This window comes from Musca domestica, unplaced genomic scaffold (genome assembly GCF_030504385.1).
Source record: "Musca domestica strain aabys unplaced genomic scaffold, Musca_domestica.polishedcontigs.V.1.1 4, whole genome shotgun sequence".
NCBI lineage: Eukaryota > Metazoa > Arthropoda > Insecta > Diptera > Muscidae > Musca > Musca domestica.
Window position 1 is genome coordinate 12,989,175 of NW_026712328.1, and position 22,045 is coordinate 13,011,219.

At 34.0% G+C, this 22,045-nt stretch overlaps 2 protein-coding genes across 9 annotated transcripts in view; one reads left to right on the forward strand and one right to left on the reverse strand.

Annotated features, from left to right (window-relative positions):
* LOC101894940 (uncharacterized) overlaps positions 1-22,045 on the reverse strand; it is a 193,321-nt gene that overhangs the window by 25,044 nt on the left and 146,232 nt on the right. The gene's annotated exons all lie outside the window — the stretch shown is intronic.
* The window catches only part of LOC101894671 (uncharacterized), a 46,408-nt gene that overhangs the window by 12,500 nt on the left and 11,863 nt on the right, over positions 1-22,045 (forward strand). Inside the window, exons 1-2 of one of the 7 annotated variants that reach the window (XM_059126599.1) lie at positions 8,987-10,249; positions 10,321-10,659. In XM_059126599.1, the coding sequence (XP_058982582.1) occupies positions 10,602-10,659 (58 nt within the window). In that variant the 5' untranslated portion in view covers positions 8,987-10,249; positions 10,321-10,601. Of the gene's footprint in view, positions 1-8,986; positions 10,660-22,045 lie in introns of those variants that run through there. The other 6 variants (XM_059126600.1, XM_059126601.1, XM_059126602.1 and 3 more) reach the window with 6 other exon arrangements.

Below are 22,045 nucleotides of genomic sequence, written 5' to 3' on the forward strand. Positions count from 1 at the left end.
CACTTGGAACTGGAGATAAAGCATCAAAATCGGAGGTACATCCAGAAGATTTAGTTTTTGAATGCACATATCCATTGATCGGTCATAGCTAGTCTTTAGAATGTGTAACGGAAATCGGTACAAAAATAAATTCGCCAAATTATATTAAAATCGGTTCAGATTTGAATTTAGCTCCCATATATATTTTCGGCCGATCTAACATATTTAATGCATCAAACACGATATGTATGTCCGATTCCAATGAAATTCGGAATAAGCGACGGAATTTGGTACCAAAATAAATTCGCCAAATTTGGTAACAAAATAAATTCAGATTTGGATATAGCTCCCATACATATACAGGGTGAGCTGAAAAAACTACAAAAAAGTTTAGACTGCTGTCATTTCTAAGCCACTCGTCCGAAAGCTGTTAAAATTATTCCAGTGACAGCTCATTATATTGTTTACAAGAATACAAAAGCATTTTGGTGAGAATTCTCCAGGAAAAAATTATTCGTGATGGAATTCAAGCGCGATAGTGTTATTTCTTTATATTTGGCTGGCTGGACTTGCCAAAGAGGTCATCTGAAAATGTGCAACTACGGTTGGCCACCAGAACTTAAGCGCTGGCCATGGTGATGGTGTGGGCCGTTTGAAGGCCATAATTCGTGCCAAAGGTGACAAATTCGAACAAATCTAAACTTATTTTAGAATTTGATGCTATTTCCGACTTTTTTTGCTTTAATTCAATTAAAAAAATAATAAAAATTATGGCGTTTGACTTTGTTCCAGTTTTTTATCTAACCCTGTATTTTCCCTTGGTCTTTAGATTTATGTGTATATATTAGCCGCATTTTAGATAGAGACCATTATACCACCAAAAAGATACAATTAATGCCAAGAAGATCAAATAGAAGTGTTTCAGCCCAAACCGAAATTCGTCATGATATGTATGTATGATATTTGGTTTATATTTCTTTGCTTTTAAGTTTAATTACTATCAACTTCCGCGAATGGAATAAAGTCGCGGTAATCTAAAAAATTGTTCGAAAAGCAAAAAATATATGATAAAAAACTGCAAACTAATACGCCAATGGTGATAAATTCAATCTGGAGGTCAATCACAGAGAAATAAAACTTTCTTAGTTATTGATTTAATTCGAAACCACCAGATGTAGATAATTTACTGCATAATTAGCTCGTGATTGATTTAAGCCCGCTATAAAAAAACGCAAAACAGAAAATTCTTTGTAAACCAAAAGAGTAATTATTAAGATTGGTTTCGTATCCAGTTCATCGCAAAATTGAGTATACATTGCATTAGTGGTTTCCAAAGGTTACTGGCCTTCTACCCATTTAGCAACAACTTAAAAAATTGCGTCTCACCTACTGTAAATATCAATTTTACACATACAAGGTTACACATATACACTTTTTTATTTAATTCTAGAATAGCCTTTCAAACAATTTATTCCAATGGGATGGAGCTATTTGGCTACAGAGGGTATATGTTTTTAATATGGCCAAAACTTGCCTCATTGAAATAAGGTTTTAGACCCTAGGTATCATTGGATGAAATTCGTTTCAGGACATTTGAAGTCAATCTAAAAATGTCCGTCCGTCTGGCTGGGTGCTGCGCCTCATTGAAATAAGGTTTTAGACCCTAGGTATCATTGGATGAAATTCGTTTCAGGACATTTGAAGTCAATCTAAAGATGTCCGTCCGTCTGGCTGGCTGCTGCGCACGATAACGGTTCGAAGGGTGTATCCGATTAGGTCCAAATTAGATATATCATAATATAATTATGAATCTTAGATCGAGTTCGGAGATATGCAATGTCGGTACCTCCCACACGACTGGTCCAAACTTTGAATAACAATGCAGCTTATAGAACGCGAATGAGCATTCGATTAAAAACTCGACACATCCTTATATATCTACCAACACAATATCTGTGGTGAAGTTAGGATATACCTGCCCACTCTTTCTGGAGCCCTACCCACAAGGTCAAAATTTTTTGGTCATTAAAAACACGAAATAAGAATCCGATCCTCTTCAAATTTTACAAATCCCAGCATTTTTCGGTATACTACTTCTGGCACCTCACGGACATTTCAACATTTTTCAAAAGTTATCACATAATATTTATATCGTAAGAAAAGGGAAATATTAGCCCACCTTCGGACCACCCCCATAAAAAGTCAACAGTTTAAATAATATATAAGTAAAAACATTGACCATAGCCGAAAATCCGGCCTCGCATAGGTATGAAGTACTAAAGGGTCTATTGTACATATTGAATTCCCGAGATATTTTAATCAGATTCATACTTGTGAAAGTCGGCTTCGGGTCTTCTTTGATTTCTTTTTCTCCATGTCTGAGTTATCGAACTTTTGGACATTTGTGCATGACTATCCTCTGAAAATTATACAAAGCAATCCGACTTTTCTGTGTGATGAAGAGTCTGTCATTGACAGCGAATTACTTTTTTTTTGTAAACATGGGATTTATGGGGACTTATGTCATTTTTTGTTATGGTAAACCCCAGCTACATATCAAATATCAGTTTTGTGGGAATTTTTACACTTTTAAATGTCTATTAACTTTCAAATAATGTAAGTTACACCCACTGTGTTTTATGAAAAATACAGTAAGTACTGTTACGCCTTTTGGCATTTCCTTAACAGGATCGCTATTATTGAACGTAGAATCTTAAAATTATAAAATCTTAAAATTGCAGGAACGTGTATATAGCTTTATGCGTCAGATTTAATAAAAAAAAAACTAATTTCGATTTTTGTGGGTTACGCCCTTGGACGTAGCGTAAGATTTTAGGTCGATTTAGCAATGTCGATTTTGCACATAAGGTTATTTCAAAGACATAGAAGTGTAAAGATGGGACAAAGCAGAGTCGAAATATGGAAACCCTGTGAAAATACCTCTGTTGTTACAATATCGTAACAGCATAGTTACCAATGTTAATTGATTTAAACCGCTAAGGCAATATGCAATTAATTGGAAAGGTCAATTAAATAGAATTTTGAAACCAAAATTTGGATTATTCAAACTTTTATTTGTCAGTCTTTTCTATTATTGTGTTTTCGATATTAACATTCCTCTGTCATGACCTGTTATTCGAGATAGTATAGCCACAAACCATTTACTCAGAATGCATTTTGTCTAGTCTTTAGTTATTTCGAAGACATAGAAGTATAAAGATGGGATAAGACAGAGTCAAAATATTGTCACCAGGTGTAAATACCTCTGTTGTTACGATATCATAACAACATAATCACCAATGTTAAGTTGTTTTAACAGCAAATGCAATATTCAAACGTCAGTGAAATGCAATTTTTAGTTCAAATTTTTGGTTTACAGAAAATTTTATCCTTAAAATTGCTCTGTAAATATAATTTTTATGCTAACATGTTACTGTTGTGAGCAGCGCCTCTATATATTTTTTACATTAACTGTTTTTCCATTATGCATTTTGTCCAGTCTTTACCATTTTAGGTCTTTGCCATTTACTCAGAATGCATTTTGTCCAGTCTTTACCATTTTAGGTCTTTGTTATTTGGCGACTAAGGAACTAACAACTCTTACTTTTTAATCTAAATATATCAATTTGTATAAAAGAAAGTTGTGTTGGTTACTACGATCATAATGATTCAGACAAATTCGGAATTGTCTCTTGGCAGAAAAGGATAAAATCCAAAAAATTTCGTGAAAATGTAAAATTTTAAAATATTCATTTTGACTTTTGAAATGTACAACAGTAATGATTTTTCTATTTTGACTTGCTATTTTCGAATGTACATTTGTAGTGTTTTTTTTTTAACTCTAATATGATGTGTAGTCTTTTTGGGGACTATAAAGCGACAACGTACAAAACTGTTATTTATAGATTTTATGTATTTCTTGGGTAAGTGGAATTATACGAATAATATAATTTCAGAAGATAATAAGCTATGAACAAAAAAAAAAATCAATATTTTACTTAATCTTTCAAAATCGCTAAAAAAATCAGAAAAAAACAATCTCATTGCAAAAATTCTAAAATCGGAAAAAAAAAACTGAAAAAAAAAATTTAATGGAATCGAATTTCACAAAAATGGTACATTCTTTTGACAAACTTCGTAAGGACCTCAAAACATTTGCTGTAAAAAATCGTCGAACAAGTTTAAGATTTTTTTTCTTTTTTCAATTTCTATTCTTTTTTTGTATAAATTTTATAAAAGAAAGTATGTCCGTTACTACGCTTATAACTCAAGAACGGGTTGACGGATTTTAAGAATTCATATAATTTCGGATTGTACACAATACGATATTAAATGGCGATCTTTCATCCTTAAATTGACATCTAGCTTTCAATTCCAGGACCTACATTGTGCTTCAGCTGGAAAATGCGAACACATTTAAACAAACAAAAATGACCGACAAAGCGTTATGGACTAATTTCAAAACGTGGACCTACTTTTTTCGTATGACAATAATCCGTCCCATGATAACTCAAAATGCTAAATTAATTGTGACTGCAATCAGTGAAATGCCGAATATAAGTGGTAGTAGAGCGAATTGGACATTTAGTATAAAATGGATTTCTTCCTAAACTTTCAAGATACCTTAAATCGCTCTTGCAGGTCATAACCCCAGGATAAGGGTACAAGCCGATTTCAAATATATTTTACATTTTAAGCTTATTTTTTATACCAATTTCGGCAAATGTTGGTAATTTGAGAAGCAGCCACCATAGCAAAGAATGATCACGTTTTGGTATAACCATCACATTGTTTAAGCTATTTTTGGGGTCCTGACCACTTTTTAAATTTTTTGGCCCTTACTTGGCATCTTTGTTTCTAAGGGGGTAGAAACCCTATTCGCATAAAATAGGGCCCATCTTAGTCTTGACCACTTTCATCAATTCATTTGGCTAAAAAATAGTATTTAGGCTAGGGTAGAAAACCATCTTATAGATAATTGTCCACGTAGGCATTTATTTAAGTATAGTCCCCACATTATGTGTACCCGAAAGTCCACTTTCCTAACCAATGTGTGGTCAGGAAAAAAAATTATATTCTATTGAATTTGTAACCTCCAAGAGAACATTGGTTCGGAAAGTATATTTGGGATGTACGTCTATATGAAATAAACTCCGAAATGTCAAATTGGGACTCATTCAGTCGGAAATTGTGGCAGACACATCAAAAAAAAAAAAAAAAAAAAATCCGAATACTAGAAAGCAACACTGGACCGAACATTTGTTTAATAGTCATTGAATTATACTATGATGAAGAATATGGAATTTATGGGGTCACCAACGCACAATTTAAATGACAAAAAAATAATTCTATTCTTACGGTAATGGGCGTAAAAGAGTAATTATCTTTGACTATTCTGAAATCATTCTGCTCTCAATTATGAGGAAATAAAAATTACAAATTACAGGTAATTTTAATAGAAAATGTTGCCAAACTTTTTACAATACCAAAAATTGAGCTGAGCTGGACATATATTCTCCACTAATACACAAACGTTGTTTTTTTTTAAACAACAATATTGTTTGTATCAAAACCTTTTCGTTTCATTGAGAATATACTTTTATTGAAAAGCGTATGCTGCATGTAGATACATTTGTATATCAAGGTTAATTAAATTATAAATCTATTAAGAAATCACGATTTGATTTTTTTTGCTGCCAGTTCTTGGCTCCCACATATTGTTTCTTTTTTTTCTTGATCGTGTATTTAATGGTGATTTGAGAAGAGCTTTGGTAGCTTCTCTAGACAAACAAAAAAAAACAAAAGACTTAAGAAACGAACATACGCATCAGAATGTAAATAAAAAAGCTTTTATTTTATTTCATCATCAGCCAATTTGGTATTTCTGAAAAACTCAAAAGTTTTTGCTAGAAAATATCTGAAAACTATTTTTTACAAAGACAAAATTCCTATATGTATTATTGTCACACAACTATCGGTAGAAATATTGGGATGTGCAAAGTTTGGGAAAATCACAAAAAATGATAATTCCACAAATTTTGGGTGGCGGGCTGAGGAACCGGAAGGTATGGTTAGGTATTGTCCATTCTCCACCTTATTCTAAATATAAATGAAAAATTTACGATGTGGTCAAAGCTGTTACTTCAAGAGGTACATTTCGGGCCTATCTGTAGCCAAAGCCCGAGAGTGTAAATCTAAAATCTTCATTAAAAACAAATTATTTATTATTTAGATTTAATAGAATACATTAAAATCAATAAATTTATATATGTATGTGCAGAAAGTACTCAGATATGAATTAAAAATATACATCCCAAGGCTTGGATGAACAAATTATCGGTAAGCCGACAGCCAACACATGACTATCTAAGCGATAGTGTCAATACTGTACACTACTAAGGAAAAGTTCGACAATTCCAAAATTCGAAAATTTTCAAGTTTGGTTAGGAGTTCCGAAAGGGTGATATTTTAAATATTGTCTTTTTGACAACACTGTGTTGAATACCTCACGTGCATTTCCTGTTTTGTTGGTCTATAATTTAACAAACGAACAACGCTTGCATATTATTGAATTTTATTAGAACAAGTTAAATAGTATCAGTCGGATTTGTCGACAGATGTACTCCCCCTCTATGGGGGAGGTTCCGAAGCAGTTGACCAATATTGTACAATTCGTACCTGACCTATGTTTAATATGAATATTACAACGTGCCATATTTGGACTATATCGTCTACTTCTCATACTTTATATGAGATATGTGACAATTTTTGGAAAATGTGGAAATATGCATGAGGAACATTTATATCCAATTTTATACGAAATCATAAATTGCAATAAATTACATATTCGTATTAGATTTCTGGTTAAGAGAAGCGCAAAAGGAGTGCGCTAATATATCCCATTTCCACAGCAGATTTTGTATTAGTAAAAATAATGACATGTTTTGAAATTTGTAGAGAACCGGGTGCTTATTTCGGATTTTATAATCGTTTCGGTTATTCAAAACTTTGACTCTTTGTGCGGGAGGTACCAGAAGAAATGGTCCGATTTCTACCATATTTATAACAGATCTTGTGTTGATGGAATGGAATCGAATGTTAATTTTTCGTTTTACAAGCTTCATGGATGTTCAAAATTTTGAACCTTTGTGGGGGAGATACCAGAAGAAGTGGACCAGACCTCGAGTTAATAATGAAATTGTGATGTGCGTGATGGACGGACGAACAACGCTAGATCGATTCCAAATGTCCTGAAACGGATTTGGTCCAATGATCCAAAGACCTGGGGTTTAAAACCGTTATTTCCACCTAGGGTCTAAAACCGTTATTGGCCGTATCAAATGACCCACCTTTACCCACCCCTTTCAAATGATTAGTTATATGAAAAGGGTGGGTCAAAAGTCAAGAGTTTGATGTGCATGCCGTATGGTACAACAAGATGGTGCAACATGCCACACAACAATTTTATTCACATCTGAACATTTTATTTCACTTTCGGGACCGGTTAATTGGCCACATAGATCGTGCGATTTAACGTCTTTTGTGGGGCTATGTTAAAGCTCGTGTCTATACAGACGAGTACGCCTGAATTGAAGCATTGAAAGACAATATTGAAGCATTCATTCATGAGATACCGGCCGAAATGTTGGGTTGGGATTAACACAAAATGTGATTAAGCGGATGAACCATTTGAGTCCTTGTCGCGGTCAACATTTGCAAGAAATAATCTTCAAAACATTGAAAAATATGAGGCGTGCTATCATTTCAAATAAAGATTTTATATATTTTTGGGTAATAGTGGTTGGGTGTCCATTGGTATATCCAACTAGCAAACAAAAATATCGCAAGTTCAATGGGTCTATGTGTGCTAAAATTAAATATGTACAAATTCAAGTCTAGTGTTCTAAACATAGAACGATTGCCTTTTTAATTTATTTATTGGTTCTTGGTGACACTAACAAACTTAGAATACTACTCTCTATAACATGTACATGGTTAAGTGCGGGCGAGTATGTACTCAAAAGCCCTATTATTTGGTAATGAGAGTTTTTGTAGGAAATGTGAAGTTTGAATGTAATCACACGTCAATTTCCCATTTAATGACAATAGCTATTATGAAAAACATAGGCTTTTGTGAAGGGGATTACGAAAATGTGTGGGTCGATATTGTAAATGTTCCCACCTGACTTAATCGAGATGTCGAAAGTCTTCTTGTAATATGAGAACCCTGATTGTTTTAAACTTTTTTCTTTTGTTCTCGGAAAGAGAACACTAAAAAGTTATTTTTGAGTGCATATTTATATGGCAAAAATATTTGGATTTGCAAAGTTGGAATTATTTTGAAAATCTGTAAATCATTTCTCACTTTATAAGAGTTACAGTTTTTTTTAAAGGATATCCCTTTTGTGGAGGTGGTACCGGAAAAAGTGGACATTTCTTAGGTAAATAAATGTTAAGATGTGCAAGTGTACCAGAGACCCGAAGTACAATATTTAGTACTTTTTGTACTAAAACTACCTTTTGAAGTGTTTTCTTATTCGGTGCATAACGTTTTGAGGCAAAACAACTAATTTTATCGCTTTCTCCATCTCATTTTTCCATCTTCTGATAATTTTCAATGGAGGTAGATCGTGTTTTCAGTATTGCAGGACGTTCTACAACATTAGTATTACAGTAAATATAATAGCCCAGAACATAAAACGGGGGATCATTAAAACTTTTTTGAAAAGGCTGATTTCATTGGCATTCAACTTTTTTCATGCATCGACTGACATTCAGTCCCACATGTAGGTAGGCACGCACCATTAAAGTTTTCTCAAATTTTCCCTTTGTTTTTCCGTATTCAAAATATACACCCCAAATTTTTTCTTTAAAGTGATACAGTAATTATCTGGTTGAGAAAAAATATACAAGACGCATGCTCGTTCGTACTCTTCAAAAAAAAAAAAAAAAGAAACCAGTTTCAGAGTAGATAATGCTTTGCCGAAATATCAAAAGCTTTTTGTTGAAACAACGCCAATTTGTTACAATTGAAGTGAGCTTAATACCAACACTGGATAAGACAATACCTGAGAGATCAGTAGCAGTTTAACCGTTGAACGTTGCATACCCCAAAAAGTACGGTCGGTTTTCGTGCGGGCCGAGAGCTTACAGCAGAAGCAGAAGTTTTTGGTATTCACTTAAATCCAGCAAAAGTCAGGAGTAATATTCGGTTACATTTTTTGTCGTTTGGGTGTTTCAAAAACTTAAGCTATAGTTGCCATTGTAGGATTTGTTTTGTTGATGTTAAACGTGAAAACACCAATTTACAACATTTTTCCGATTTTATTTACATGTTTCGGCGTGGCCGATTCGATTGACTCCTACCACTCCACCATCCAACACTTGAAACAACAACAATTTGGAAATTCGTATTTTTTTCGGTTAGAATTGTAAAAAATGAAAACGAAAGCTTGAGAAAATAAAACAAAAATTAAAGGTAATATTGAAATATCGCAACCTTGTTAATCATTTTGAAAGTGTTGGTGAATCTAGCAAAAGGTCACGCTCGAAACAAAAAATATATATACAACAAATATGAAATAACATCAACAATCTAACCACAAACATATGTATGTACGTATCGTGTTTAATTATAAATAGACAATCCAAAAAAAAAAAAACAATATATGAAAAAAGTGACTACACACCACAAAAACCCAAAAGTACACACGAAAACAACTTGAACAAGCCCAAAAATAAAAATAAATAAACGTTCGCTTAGACATCCATCCAGATATTGGAGTGGTTATACTCTCACATCCATAGAAACGTTCGTCGCCAACTTATTCGTACTCTTCGTACTCAAAATAAACTTGTTTCCAGCAGCAAGAAAGCGCGGCGGACGCGCAACATCAGTGTGGACATTCAAACAAACAACATTTGCCTCGGATGTCAACTGCAACGCGGGCAACGTAAAACGGCAAAGGGGCCTCGATCATTAAAGTAGCTTGCCTCCCGACATTCGCAACTATTCGTCCGCTTGCACACCAACTCATTGTCGTCGTTATTCATCGGATATACAGACGACAGTGCTCCATTGTAGCATTGGATAAAATTCGCTTTACCCACCATATGATCGGTTCCAAACAGACATTCTCTGGCAGAAACTTAAAACATAGTCAAATAGGAGTGGTATATGTGTGTCCTCCTTGCCTCAACACTCGCAACAATCGGTGTTACTCCGTGCTGGTTAATCGTCTCCCATGCATGTCCAACAAGTTGGTCTAGTGTAAACTGTTGTTCTGTCTCTTTTTTTTTTTGGTATAAACAAACAAAAGCATAAACATATTTTTCATGCAGATGTATTGCGTAACTCCGATTTTTGCCACAGGAAATTTGGATGATATCAACTGAAAGAATAAAATCCCAGACTATACAACCAAGCTGCCAACCAACCAACTCACCTCTCAGCGACTTACATGCATGTGATATAATATTCGGGGTGAAAAATTAAGCAACATTAGGCCACAAAAGTACAAAATATTTTGACGCTAATTCGGCATCGAGTACGATCGCATTCTCATAACGCCAGCAACAGCAGCGTTTCTTTCCAATACAGTACTCGAGTGGCGGTGAGCAGCATGTTGCCTCGGATATATGTGACGTTTTTCGTATTGTTTGGATTTCTTTTAAGTACCGGTAAGTAAGTTTGTCAAATTATAGACGTTCTTTGTGTGCCACCGTAAACAAAAACGTATATTGCTGTTGCAAAATAGTTAGGCTTGATCCCGTTGTTGTTGTTTTTGCTTATTAGTGGAGAAAGAAAACGTTTTGTATTTTTTTCCTCACAATTCTTTTAGAAGAATGACTGGAGTATAAATTCATTTATGAGTGTTTAGAATATAGTTAGAACTACATTCATTTACATAATTGAGGATATGTTTCAAGATAATAATACGAGAAAGAAAAGTACCAATACAAATGAGTTTTTCATAATTATAGTTTTGGATGTCAATGAGAAATCTGAAAGATATGTTTATAACGTTATAATATCTTTGTATTCATATTAGTATTAACATACAGAAGTAGTTCCTAAATCATATGTTTAAGGAAACTACATTTCTGTAAATTAGTTTTTTTCGACAAGAACAACTCTTGGCCAGCTAAAAGCCAGTAGGGAAGGACAAATGTCGGGCGGAACGTATAGGGTGAGATGAAAAAACTGCAACCAACTTCAGACTGCTGTCATTTCTAAGCCAAGAATTCAAGCGTGATAGTGTGATTTCCTTATATTTGGCTGGAATACCACAAGTGGTTAGAGCACTACAGCATTTAAATGTGAATAAATCTTTTGTGTCTCGTACCATCGCTCGTTACAGAGATACTGGTAGGGTAGTCCGACATCACGGAAGTGGACGGATGAAAACAGCAACATCAGCAGAGATGGTTTTAAAAGTAAAGAAGTGACTCGATCGAAACCCGCGTCGCAGTGGCCGAAAAATGGCTCGTGAGATGAACATATCGAAATATTCCATTCGGTAAATATTGAAAAAAGTGAGCTCGGGATAAAGCAATTGAAATTCTAAAAAGTGCAGGAACTTACACCGCAACAGAAAGAAACTAGACTCAAAAGAGTTAAAGAGTTGCTTCGATTGACCGAAGGTGGTGAATTGTCGAATTTGATTTTCTCCGAGGAGAAAATATTCGTTGTCCAGCAGTTTGTAAACAAACAAAATGATCGTGTTTAATCTGAAAATGTGCACCTTCGGTTGGCCACCAGAACCCATGGTGATGGTGTCGGCCGATGGTCGCTCTCTACACGTGGCATCAGAATCAATGCCGGGTTCTATTCTGGAGGAAGCCTTGAGCAAGCAAACATTTTGGCCGCAGACATTGGACATTCCAATAGGACTCAGCACCATCCCACTCAGCACGCGCCACCCAAGAATGGTTACAAAATGAGGTTCTTCGCTTCATTTCCAGCGCACAATTCGTTGGATTATTGTGTCTGGAGTATTTTGGAAAGCAAAGTTGGCAGTAAAAGAAACCAAAGTGTCGATCATCTCAAGAAAGCGCTTCGCCGGTAATAGGCCAAAATACTGCAAAGGTGACCAATTCGAACAAATCTAAACATATTCCAAAATATGATGCTATTTCCGGCATTTTTTGCTTTTATTCAATAAAAATTAAAAAAATATGGCCTTTGACTTTGTTGCAGTTAATTCATCTAACCCTGTAGAATAATCCAACAAATACTGTCATTATCAAATGATGGGTTTTCTAACCAATTTTTGGCAGTCGTAATCTACTAATCAACCCACTAAGCCATAATTTTACAAAGGCATATCATCAAAAAAACAAAAAAAAAAAAAAAAAAAAAATGATACTGAAGAAGGTAGTTTGTTTAAATTGCCTTTCAATGGAGCTTACAAAGCTTCAGCACTTTTGGCTGGATGATACCATGCTACAACTTTCAATTTTATCAATAATTACAGGGAAAATCAAGAAGTTTATGTAAGCATACATTGCAAGTAAAATAAGAGAGTAAAACTTCCCCCTCTTTCACATTTTTTGAAATTTTCGGATTAAGATTCATTTGAATTCGTAGATTTAAGGTTATAGTGTCTTTGGCAATATTGCATATTAAAACAAAAGATGTCTTTTCGGACTTTTTTATTTAAATATGGTTAAAAACTCTCTTAAAATCGCAAGTCAAAATATTCTACAAATTATTTGGTTGAAATTCTACTATAGTACACATAACACATCAAAAGTCTATATGTTACCTAACCGGCAGTAATTTATATATATTAAAAAAAAATATATTTTAGGGTTAAAGCTGTACTTATGTGAATTTTTACAAAACCATAAACGGAGCCGTTAGGAGGATGGCGTATAAGACAATAAATATCTTAATCTCTATTCCCGTTATATATCAAGAAAATATTTATATCAATGGCGCCAAAAACAAAAAAAAAAAAATGTTACCTAACCCGCAGTAATTTATATATATTAAAAAAATATATTTTAGGGTTAAAGCTGTACTTTATGTGAATTTTTGCAAAACAATAAACGGAGCCGTTATGAGAATGGCGTCAAAGACAATAAATATCTAAATCTCTATTTCCGTTATATATCAAGCAAATATTTGTATCAATGGTGCCAAAAACAAAAAAAAAAAAAAAAAAAAAAAAAAAAAAAAAATTAAAACCAGTAAGAAAAGGTCAAAAGTCTGACGGGCCGACAGTGATACCCCACACAACTATGCGTATTTAGTAGAGTTCAAGAAACAAATAAGGTTTATATTGTGAATTTATGTCAAGTAGATTATAACCACTCTGAACCAAATAATATTGCTGTGTAGTGCATGATATGACTTCAATAAGTATTATATTAAAAAATATTTATTGGAACAATGTATATACCGGGCCAAGTTTCACTAAATGTTAAAATTCAGTTCAATATGAAAAAATCTATTCAATTTGGGTTGATATTACATATATGATGAGCAATAGCCGTAAAATCGGATAAATGTGTATATCGAAAGCTATATAAAAATCTGAATCGATCTCCATAGCATTTGGCAGAGGTATTTTCGAGCAGTCAAAACAAATAATGTTTGGAAAATTTAATCTCATTCGGATAATAAATGCAACCTGCATATTTTCACAGAATAAACCAAATTTTTACATTTAACAGTTTTTAGGAAAATTACATTCGAAATTAATATATTACTAGTAAACAGTATGTGTTTAGTGCTTTTATTGCTAATTTGACACCTTTCAATATTTATATTATAAAATAATTGTTTTTTTTTTTGGCAAATTTTCCGAATTCGCTGACATTTTTTTAAAAAATCACTGTCCAATAGCCAGTTTGGGTTGTAAAAAATTCCAAGTGGATTTGATAGTGCTCGATTTGTAGATCAAAACCCTAATGGTGTTTCGGGTTCTTGGTCCAACTTCTTTAATGCTTTTTATATGTCATGGTTTGGAGCTTTGGAATCATTGGTTAAAAAATCGTCCTTGTCGGTCCACATTTTGGTTAACGGTAACCCTGACTTCCAGATTTTTTTACGATCTTGTTATTTAATTTCGTCAGAATTTGATATTTTGAGTTTTTATTGTCAAAAGAGATAATTTTAAATAAGAAACATCGACAACAGATAGCTATCAGTGTTATAAAAAAGTTTTAAAAACAGTGCTGCAAAAGTATTTTTAAATTTAATCAAACGTAGATATCCGAAACGTAGATGGAGTTTAAAAGAATAATATCGAGAAGGTCTTAAAATATTTTTTTTGTATTTTTGTATGGAATGTCATCTTTTGTTTCTTTTTGTACTTTATTTAAAGGGTGCTTTTTTAAATGAAAATTTGAATGAAGAGATTATGTCTACTCAGAACTCTAAATGTCAAGTTACAAATGATTTGGTTTATAATTGTGGTCAAGAGATTCAAAATACCGATATGTCCCATTTTTAATACAAAATATACTTTAAACGTCTGAGTAAAATTTCGAATCAACATAATGCTTTCCTGAATTAATATCCGGTTTTGATGATCCCACCCCACTGTGTGTCGTTAGAGATGCGGGTGAGGTTTGCAAATGTTTTCCTACATCTGTAAAAATGGAGTTTATGACGTTTGCTTGCGTTGCAGACGATTTATTCCAACGACCGAATGAATGGTTGAAGAACTGCATCGGACGGATGGTTAACATGTGCAGATAACAGCAGTTCATCTTTTGTAAAACTGAAACAACTACAACAAAATAGCGGATACATAAATGTTGCGCATCCGCAATCGACTGTAAAAGTAGATTTAAAAATACATTTCCATATCGACTTCACATGCACAATTGAATGTGACGTGACTGCCAGAGAGGGGTTTCCAAACGTTTCCCCTTTTAAATTAATAGTTTGTTGGATATTGACAAATTTTCAATTTATCAGAATACTTGTAATTGTGAAATTTATTTAAAGTTTTAAAAGCTAAGTGAAAAAAGTGAGCATTCAGGAATAAATGATCAAAAATGTAACTTTTATACTCAGCTTGGTGGCTGATCAAACGTTCAACGTTTTTAGACAAACGTAGTATGGTTTGTGCCTCATTTACAGTAAATCTATGCGATTACGGGAGTTATATCTATATCTGAACCGATTTCGAAAAAGTATATCTAGGGTGTATATGATATCCTGGACATAATCTATTCTACTTGGTGTAAAAATATGCATTTCGTTGACAGTTAACGCGAAGTCATTCATACATGGACGCTACATCCAAATGTAAATCGATTACCTTGAATTTTAAACAAATTTACTGTGCAAAGCTTTGTCTATCGTTTTCAACAGAATCACTAGATTATGTAATTTTATAATATGAAATATACATATAATTATTTAGATCATCAAAATAATTTTTTCAGATCTTACAGAACTATGTTCTGCAATGTTTTATACCCTCAGTCACATGGTTACAGAGGGTATATATCATTTGATACGGCCAAAACGTGCTTCATCGAAAAAAACGGTTTTAGATCCTAGGTTTCTTTGGACTAAATCCGTTTCAGGACATTTGGAGGCGATCTAGCGATGCTAGGTCAGATACGAAATTGGACAATATAGGTCCACTCAATCAATCAAAATAATTTTAACTTTTATAAAATGTGATGTAAGAGTCCGATTGTCTTCAAATTACACACATCATAATATTTTTTATTAACCCAAGGACTGATGTGAAGATGGAATATATCGGTCCACTCCTTCTGGTAACTCCCCCACAAAGGATCTACATTTTGATCATTCATGAAAATCATAAAACACGAAATTAATATCCGATCCCATTCAGACTTGGTCAATCTCAATATTTCCATCAACACAAGGTCTTTTATAAAGATAGTAGAGATCGGACCATTCCTTCTGGTACCTCCCCCACAAAGTGTCAACATTTTAAATAACCAAAACGATCATAAAATCCGAAATTAGCATCCGGTTCTCTTCAAATTACACACGTCACAATATTTTTATTAACCCAAGGTTTGGTGTGAAGATGGAATATATGGGTCCACTCCTTCCGGGTCAAAATTTGGAATACTCATGAAGCTCATAAAATGCGAAATCATCATCCGATTCCATTCAGACTTGGTACATCTCTATATTTCCATCAACACAAGGTGTGTTATAAAGATGGTAAAGATCGGATCATTTCTTCTGGTATCTCTTCCACATAGATTCAAGATTTTGAAAAACAAACCGCTCAAAGAAAACGAAATAAGCATCAAACTCTATTCAAATTTCACACATACAAACATTTTTGCTAATACCTTATCTGTTGTGAAGGTGATACATATCTTCGAACCCCTTCTGGTACCTCACTCACAAAGGGTCATAATTTTCAATACTTTTATCTGTCATAACGTACGAAACAAGTCAGCCATTCTTGCTATATCTAAATATTTCTCTCAACCAAAAACCTGAGATGAATATGGAATTTATGATTTGGCATAAAATCACAATATTTTTATTAATCCAAGGTTTGGTGTGAAGATGGAATCCTTCCGGGTCAAAATTTGGAATACCCATGAAGCTCATAAAATGCGAAATCATCATCCGATTCCATTCAGACTTGGTACATCTCTATATTTCCATCAACACAAGGTGTGTTATAAAGATGGTAGAGATCGGATCATTTCTTCTGGTATCTCTTCCACATAGATTCAAGATTTTGAAAAGCAAACCGCTCAAAGAAAATGAAATAAGCATCAAACTCTATTCAAATTTCACACATACAAACATTTTTGCTAATACCTTATCTGTTGTGAAGGTGATACATATCTTCGAACCCCTTCTGGTACTCACTCACAAAGGGTCATAATTTTCAATACTTTTATCTGTCATAACGTACGAAACAAGTCAGCCATTCTTGCTATATCTAAATATTTCTCTCAACCAAAAACCTGAGATGAATATGGAATTTATGATTTGGCATAAAATTGGATATAAATGTTCCATTTTCTTCTAATTTTTAACTTACATTAATTTAGAAGAAAAAGAAGTCATTTCAGGAATATTGAAGTGTAGAGCAAAACGAAAATAAAACTTGAACATATGCAGTGTTTTACGCAAAATAATCGAAAGTTTTGTAAAGTTTTCCGAGACCTTGGGTAGTTGTGTTTAGTACCCAATTGGGCATTTTACCTTAGGTTGCTAAACGATAGATCACATTTTTGTGTAAAACAAATCAAAGTCGTGTTGTATGTATGTAAGCACATATGCATTGCGTGTTACATTCGTATCAGTTTGTGGTTGCTTTACTTTGAACTCCATGTACGAACTCGGTTCAATCGCTATTTATGTTGGGTGGAGTTAATTGGCGTTTGTTCCGCCGACAGTGCACACACACACATGTACACAAAATATTTGCAGGTGTTTAACCTGATTTGTTTTCCAACATGGATGAAAAAATGTAATTGCATTACGTTTATGAGTTTTGAGATAAATGCCTACGGGTTTGGCAAACAATATTCATTTTACTGTCAAGAATATTTAAAGCCCATGCGTAACAAAGTGGATAAATCCAAAGCCGATTCGAAATGAAACCGATGAATGAAACCCAAAGCTCTGCGCCAACATTTTTTAATGTCTATAATAAATAAAATAAAATGGACAATAATGTTACGATCATACAAAAGTTTACGAATAGTGCTAAAATATGTTAACCATGTAGAAAAAAGTATGTTTAGGGTAAAAATGTTCCAAATTGTACCAATAACTTGTTAGCGATATGTGCTACATTCCACATACCTTCTGCATTACCAGTATCGACCATTACCAGTTGTAAAGGAGAATAGAGTCCAATCTCCCTTTTTGATTGTCAACTCTATTCTTTATTCGGATCCGGCTCGAAGGACCAATGTAAAGGATAATAGAGTCCAATCTCCCTCTTCGATTGTCAACACTCGGATCCGGCTCGAAGGACCAAATGTAAGTGAGAAAAGAAAACCAACCGAATGGTTTGGCTGTTGATTCAATTCTGATTTTATTTCAAAAATATGTTTCTTAAGTGCTATAAAAACTAATCTAACTTAACCTAGTCGCAGCCATACAATTGTTCTTATCTATTCTAATATTGAATGGAGAACATTGCAGGGCTGCTTGACATCTCATTCAAGTGGTCTTGTGCATCTACTGAGTCCATCGATGTCTGTGCGTATGGGTCGTAAGCTTTATTATCTCACACATTATCGTATGCGTCAACGCACAAGATCACTGAATTGTTCACATGTGTTATTTTATGGCGGCTGGGAAATATGTAATTTTTGAATATTTATTGCTTATTGCTAGATTTTCCTAGCGCTGAAATCGGCAAAAATAACATCTTTATATGGGGGTTGAACCTCCATAGGCAATCGTACTTACACAGGCTGTGGTACGTATTAGAAACTTCAAATACGAAATTTGAGGCAATTCCGATGAATAATGTCGCTAAAATCATCAAAATACAGAATATTGGGAGGAACAGCTATAACCATTTTCAATACCAAAACACACATTTGAGTAAACTTGTATCAACCTATTTTAATTCGTTCAGAAGCTAGAGTGATTTCCACAGACGGACGAACGGACAGACAGACAGACGGACGGACATCGCTAAATCTACATAGACTTTTATGCTGATCAAGAATATATGTACTTTGTGGGGTCTAAAATGATGACAAACTTAATATACCTTCCAAACTATGGTGGTGGGTATAAAAATAGAGTTTAAGCATAATTCTCCTACAAAACAGCATTTTAGAAGGATGACGTCAAAGACAAAATTATTCTTCAGCAAATTCGATTTCCTTTTACGTAATCCGTCTCAGCAAAAACTGCCATTACCAAATAATGGGTTTTCTAAAAAATAAGTAATAAAAAATACTTGTTCTATTTTTAGAATCCACCTTCTATCTTGTTCTTTTGTTCGCTGTTGACACTGAGTTCACACTCTTCTGATTTGTTGCAAAGCACACTATGCCACATGGCTGGTTTAAAGTTTTATATCTGTAACTCATCGCATTTTGTTATTTTTTCCTCGTTTGCCGACGCAGGGTCTGGAATACATAACATTCGGTCGGACACACATATACACTCAAGGAGCCAACCATCTTTTTCAGCCTATTGGCAGTTTGTTTTCATTACCTAGTGGTAGGAAATTTGATTTTTGGCTGACTTGATTTTTGAAACTTAAATACATATTTGAAGCTTCGCACTACCGTTTCATCAGCAAGAAGGCAAATTTAATTTACCTTCAAAAAACATAAAATAATAATAATTATATCACAACAATTGTAATAAATCAGAAGAGTGTTTTTTAATTCATAATCTATGAAGGTAGGAGGAATGAAAAAAATAGATAATGGAGTGGGGATGAACGGAATAATTGCTTTTAAACACAACCGTTTTTGCAGAACAAAAAAACACATGCAAATGATATTAAGTTCAGATAAAAAACATGAGCCAAGGATTGGCCCACAATAGAGGATTGTGATGACAATCATATGCACGTTTATTGGCATTAAGAGCGTCATTAACATTGAAACAATAATTACAATTCCTACATAGGTATTCATAGGCAGAATAATTGTGTGTGACTGTCGAAAGGTTTCGCATGCACCCTTTTTTTTGAAAAAAAATTGGGGGAATAAGAAAACTAGGGCATGAGTTTTGGATAAGTTCTCACAATATTGATAAATATGATTTTCAATATGATTGTATATTTATTTATAGGAAGAAAAAATATAGGTGTTTATTCCAATAAGTTTCCTGAGAGTTACATATAGAGTCTTATAACTTCCAATCAATCGTTCCTTTTGAGCCAACAAATGAAAATTATTGAGAGGAAGTAATTAAGGATCAACAATAAAAAATCTGCTCAAAATCTGTCTCTTTTTTGGACATTTCAGGCAAATTCGGCAATACCACTATTTTTTCTGGCTCCCTCATAAGACTAAATTTCATCTTCTTACATAGAAGCAAGCACACATTGTTCATGGGAAGGTTGAAATGATGAATTCAAGGTATGGACGTGGAAGTATGCTTACTTGATGAGAATATGGAACACTTGGAATTTAAAAATGCCAGTTTGTACTTTTGCAAAATTTGCAGAATTGTCGATTTTGGACAAATGCATCTAGAAAAAATTACAGTTTGGTGCGGTTTGGTTCTGGTGATGTCATTAGTAATCTAACTACAAATAGTGAAAGCCACTGTGAGATGATATAAAATTGCAAGAAACACGGTTTGTTTTTGAAAAATTTGACTGTTTATAACTCAGTACCAGAAGTAGGGGAGTGGACAGATTAGATCTTTATCCGAATTCTAGGTATGGTAAAAATTTGATATGTGTGAAGTGAAGATAATCCTATACCGATTTTAAGTTTTATGAGTTGTTATTCAAAAAAGTTTGATATGATGATGTTCGGGTACTCCTTTTGTGGACGTAACAGAAAAAGTTGGCCGATAGTGCCAATTTCCGAATTTAATCTAAGTTCGGTAAAATGAATTACCAAATAATGAGTTTCCTGGTTTCGTAGCCACTTGCAAACAAAAAAACTAACACATTTTTTACAAGGACATGTCGCTCGTAATTATTAATTATATTTGGGAATTTGACAAATATGTAGCAAAAATATTAAATTTTTTAGAATTAATTTTGCATTTTTCCATTTTGGTTTAATCCGCTGCAGGTATTGAACTCGCAACTTTATGTATGCACACTACACACAGAGCCATTCTTGCGAACATGAAGTGTTGTTAACAGTCTTACATCAACAATTTATCGTATTTTATTATTTGTTTCTTTGTTTAACGACGATGAGCATCGAACTCACAAACTTCGTAGTCTGACACGCACAAGCTGTGCCGACGTTAGTCATTATTTGGTAATGAGGACTGTAGTTTCTTTTGCTTAATGATTTCTTACAACCTACTGCTGATGCAAAAGGAAGATTATTTACATTTCCTTTTCTTGGGTTATTCGTCTCCTTACATTTCCAAGTTTTGCTGGATATATTAAGTTTGGACCAAATTGAGAGTTACGTGAACACCAGACAGCGGATAGACGAAGGAAGGACAGACGAAAATGTCTAGATTAACTCCAAATGTTCTAAAACGGATTATGTTCAAAGAAACCTAATCTCTAAATAAAATACATATAACCTATATTGACATAGGGTTGGGGGTATAAAAATTTTCCTCGAATGTAAACTTAGGTGTATCTTTCCTACTGCACAATATTAAGTAAAGTAGATACAGGGTGAGATAAAAAGATACAGGGATAAGTCAAACGCAATAATTTTTACAATTTATTTTTTAATTTTATTGAATGAAAGCAAAAAATGTCGGAAATAGCATCAAATTTTAGAATAAGTTTAGATTTGTTCGAATTGGTCACCTTTGGCACGAATTATGGTCCAAACGATGCAAGAATGTTGCTTTGCGGTATTTTGGGTATTTTGGCCCATTCCCGGCGAAGCGCTTGCTTGAGGTGATCGACACTTTGGTATTTTTAGTGTCAACCTTCCTTTCCAAAATACTCCAGACACAAAAGTTCAAAGGATTGGTATCCGGAGATTTTGGTGGCCATTGTGCGCTGGAAATGAAGAGAGGAACCTCATTTTGTAATCATTCTAGGGTGCCGCGTGCCGCGTGCTGAGTGCGTTGGTGCTGTTGGAATGTCGAAGGTCTGCCAAAGTTTTTGCGTGCCCAAGGCTTTAATACACCCTCCAGAATATTTTCGGAATAATATTCGTCATGTATTCTGATACCAGCGGAGAGCGACTATCGGCTGTAATGGCGGCCCACACCATCACCATGACCGGCGCTTGAGTTCTGGTGGCCAACAGAAGATGTACATTTTCAGCTGACTTTTTTGGCAGCTCACGAGCCATTTTTCGGCCACTGCGACGCGGGTTTCGATGAAGTCGCTTCTTCACTTTTGGAAATTTGAAATTCCTGATCATTATTATTTATACCATCCACTATACTATGGAGGGCATATATAGTTTGTTATTCTGTTTATAACTCCTCATTCCGTCTATAATTTGT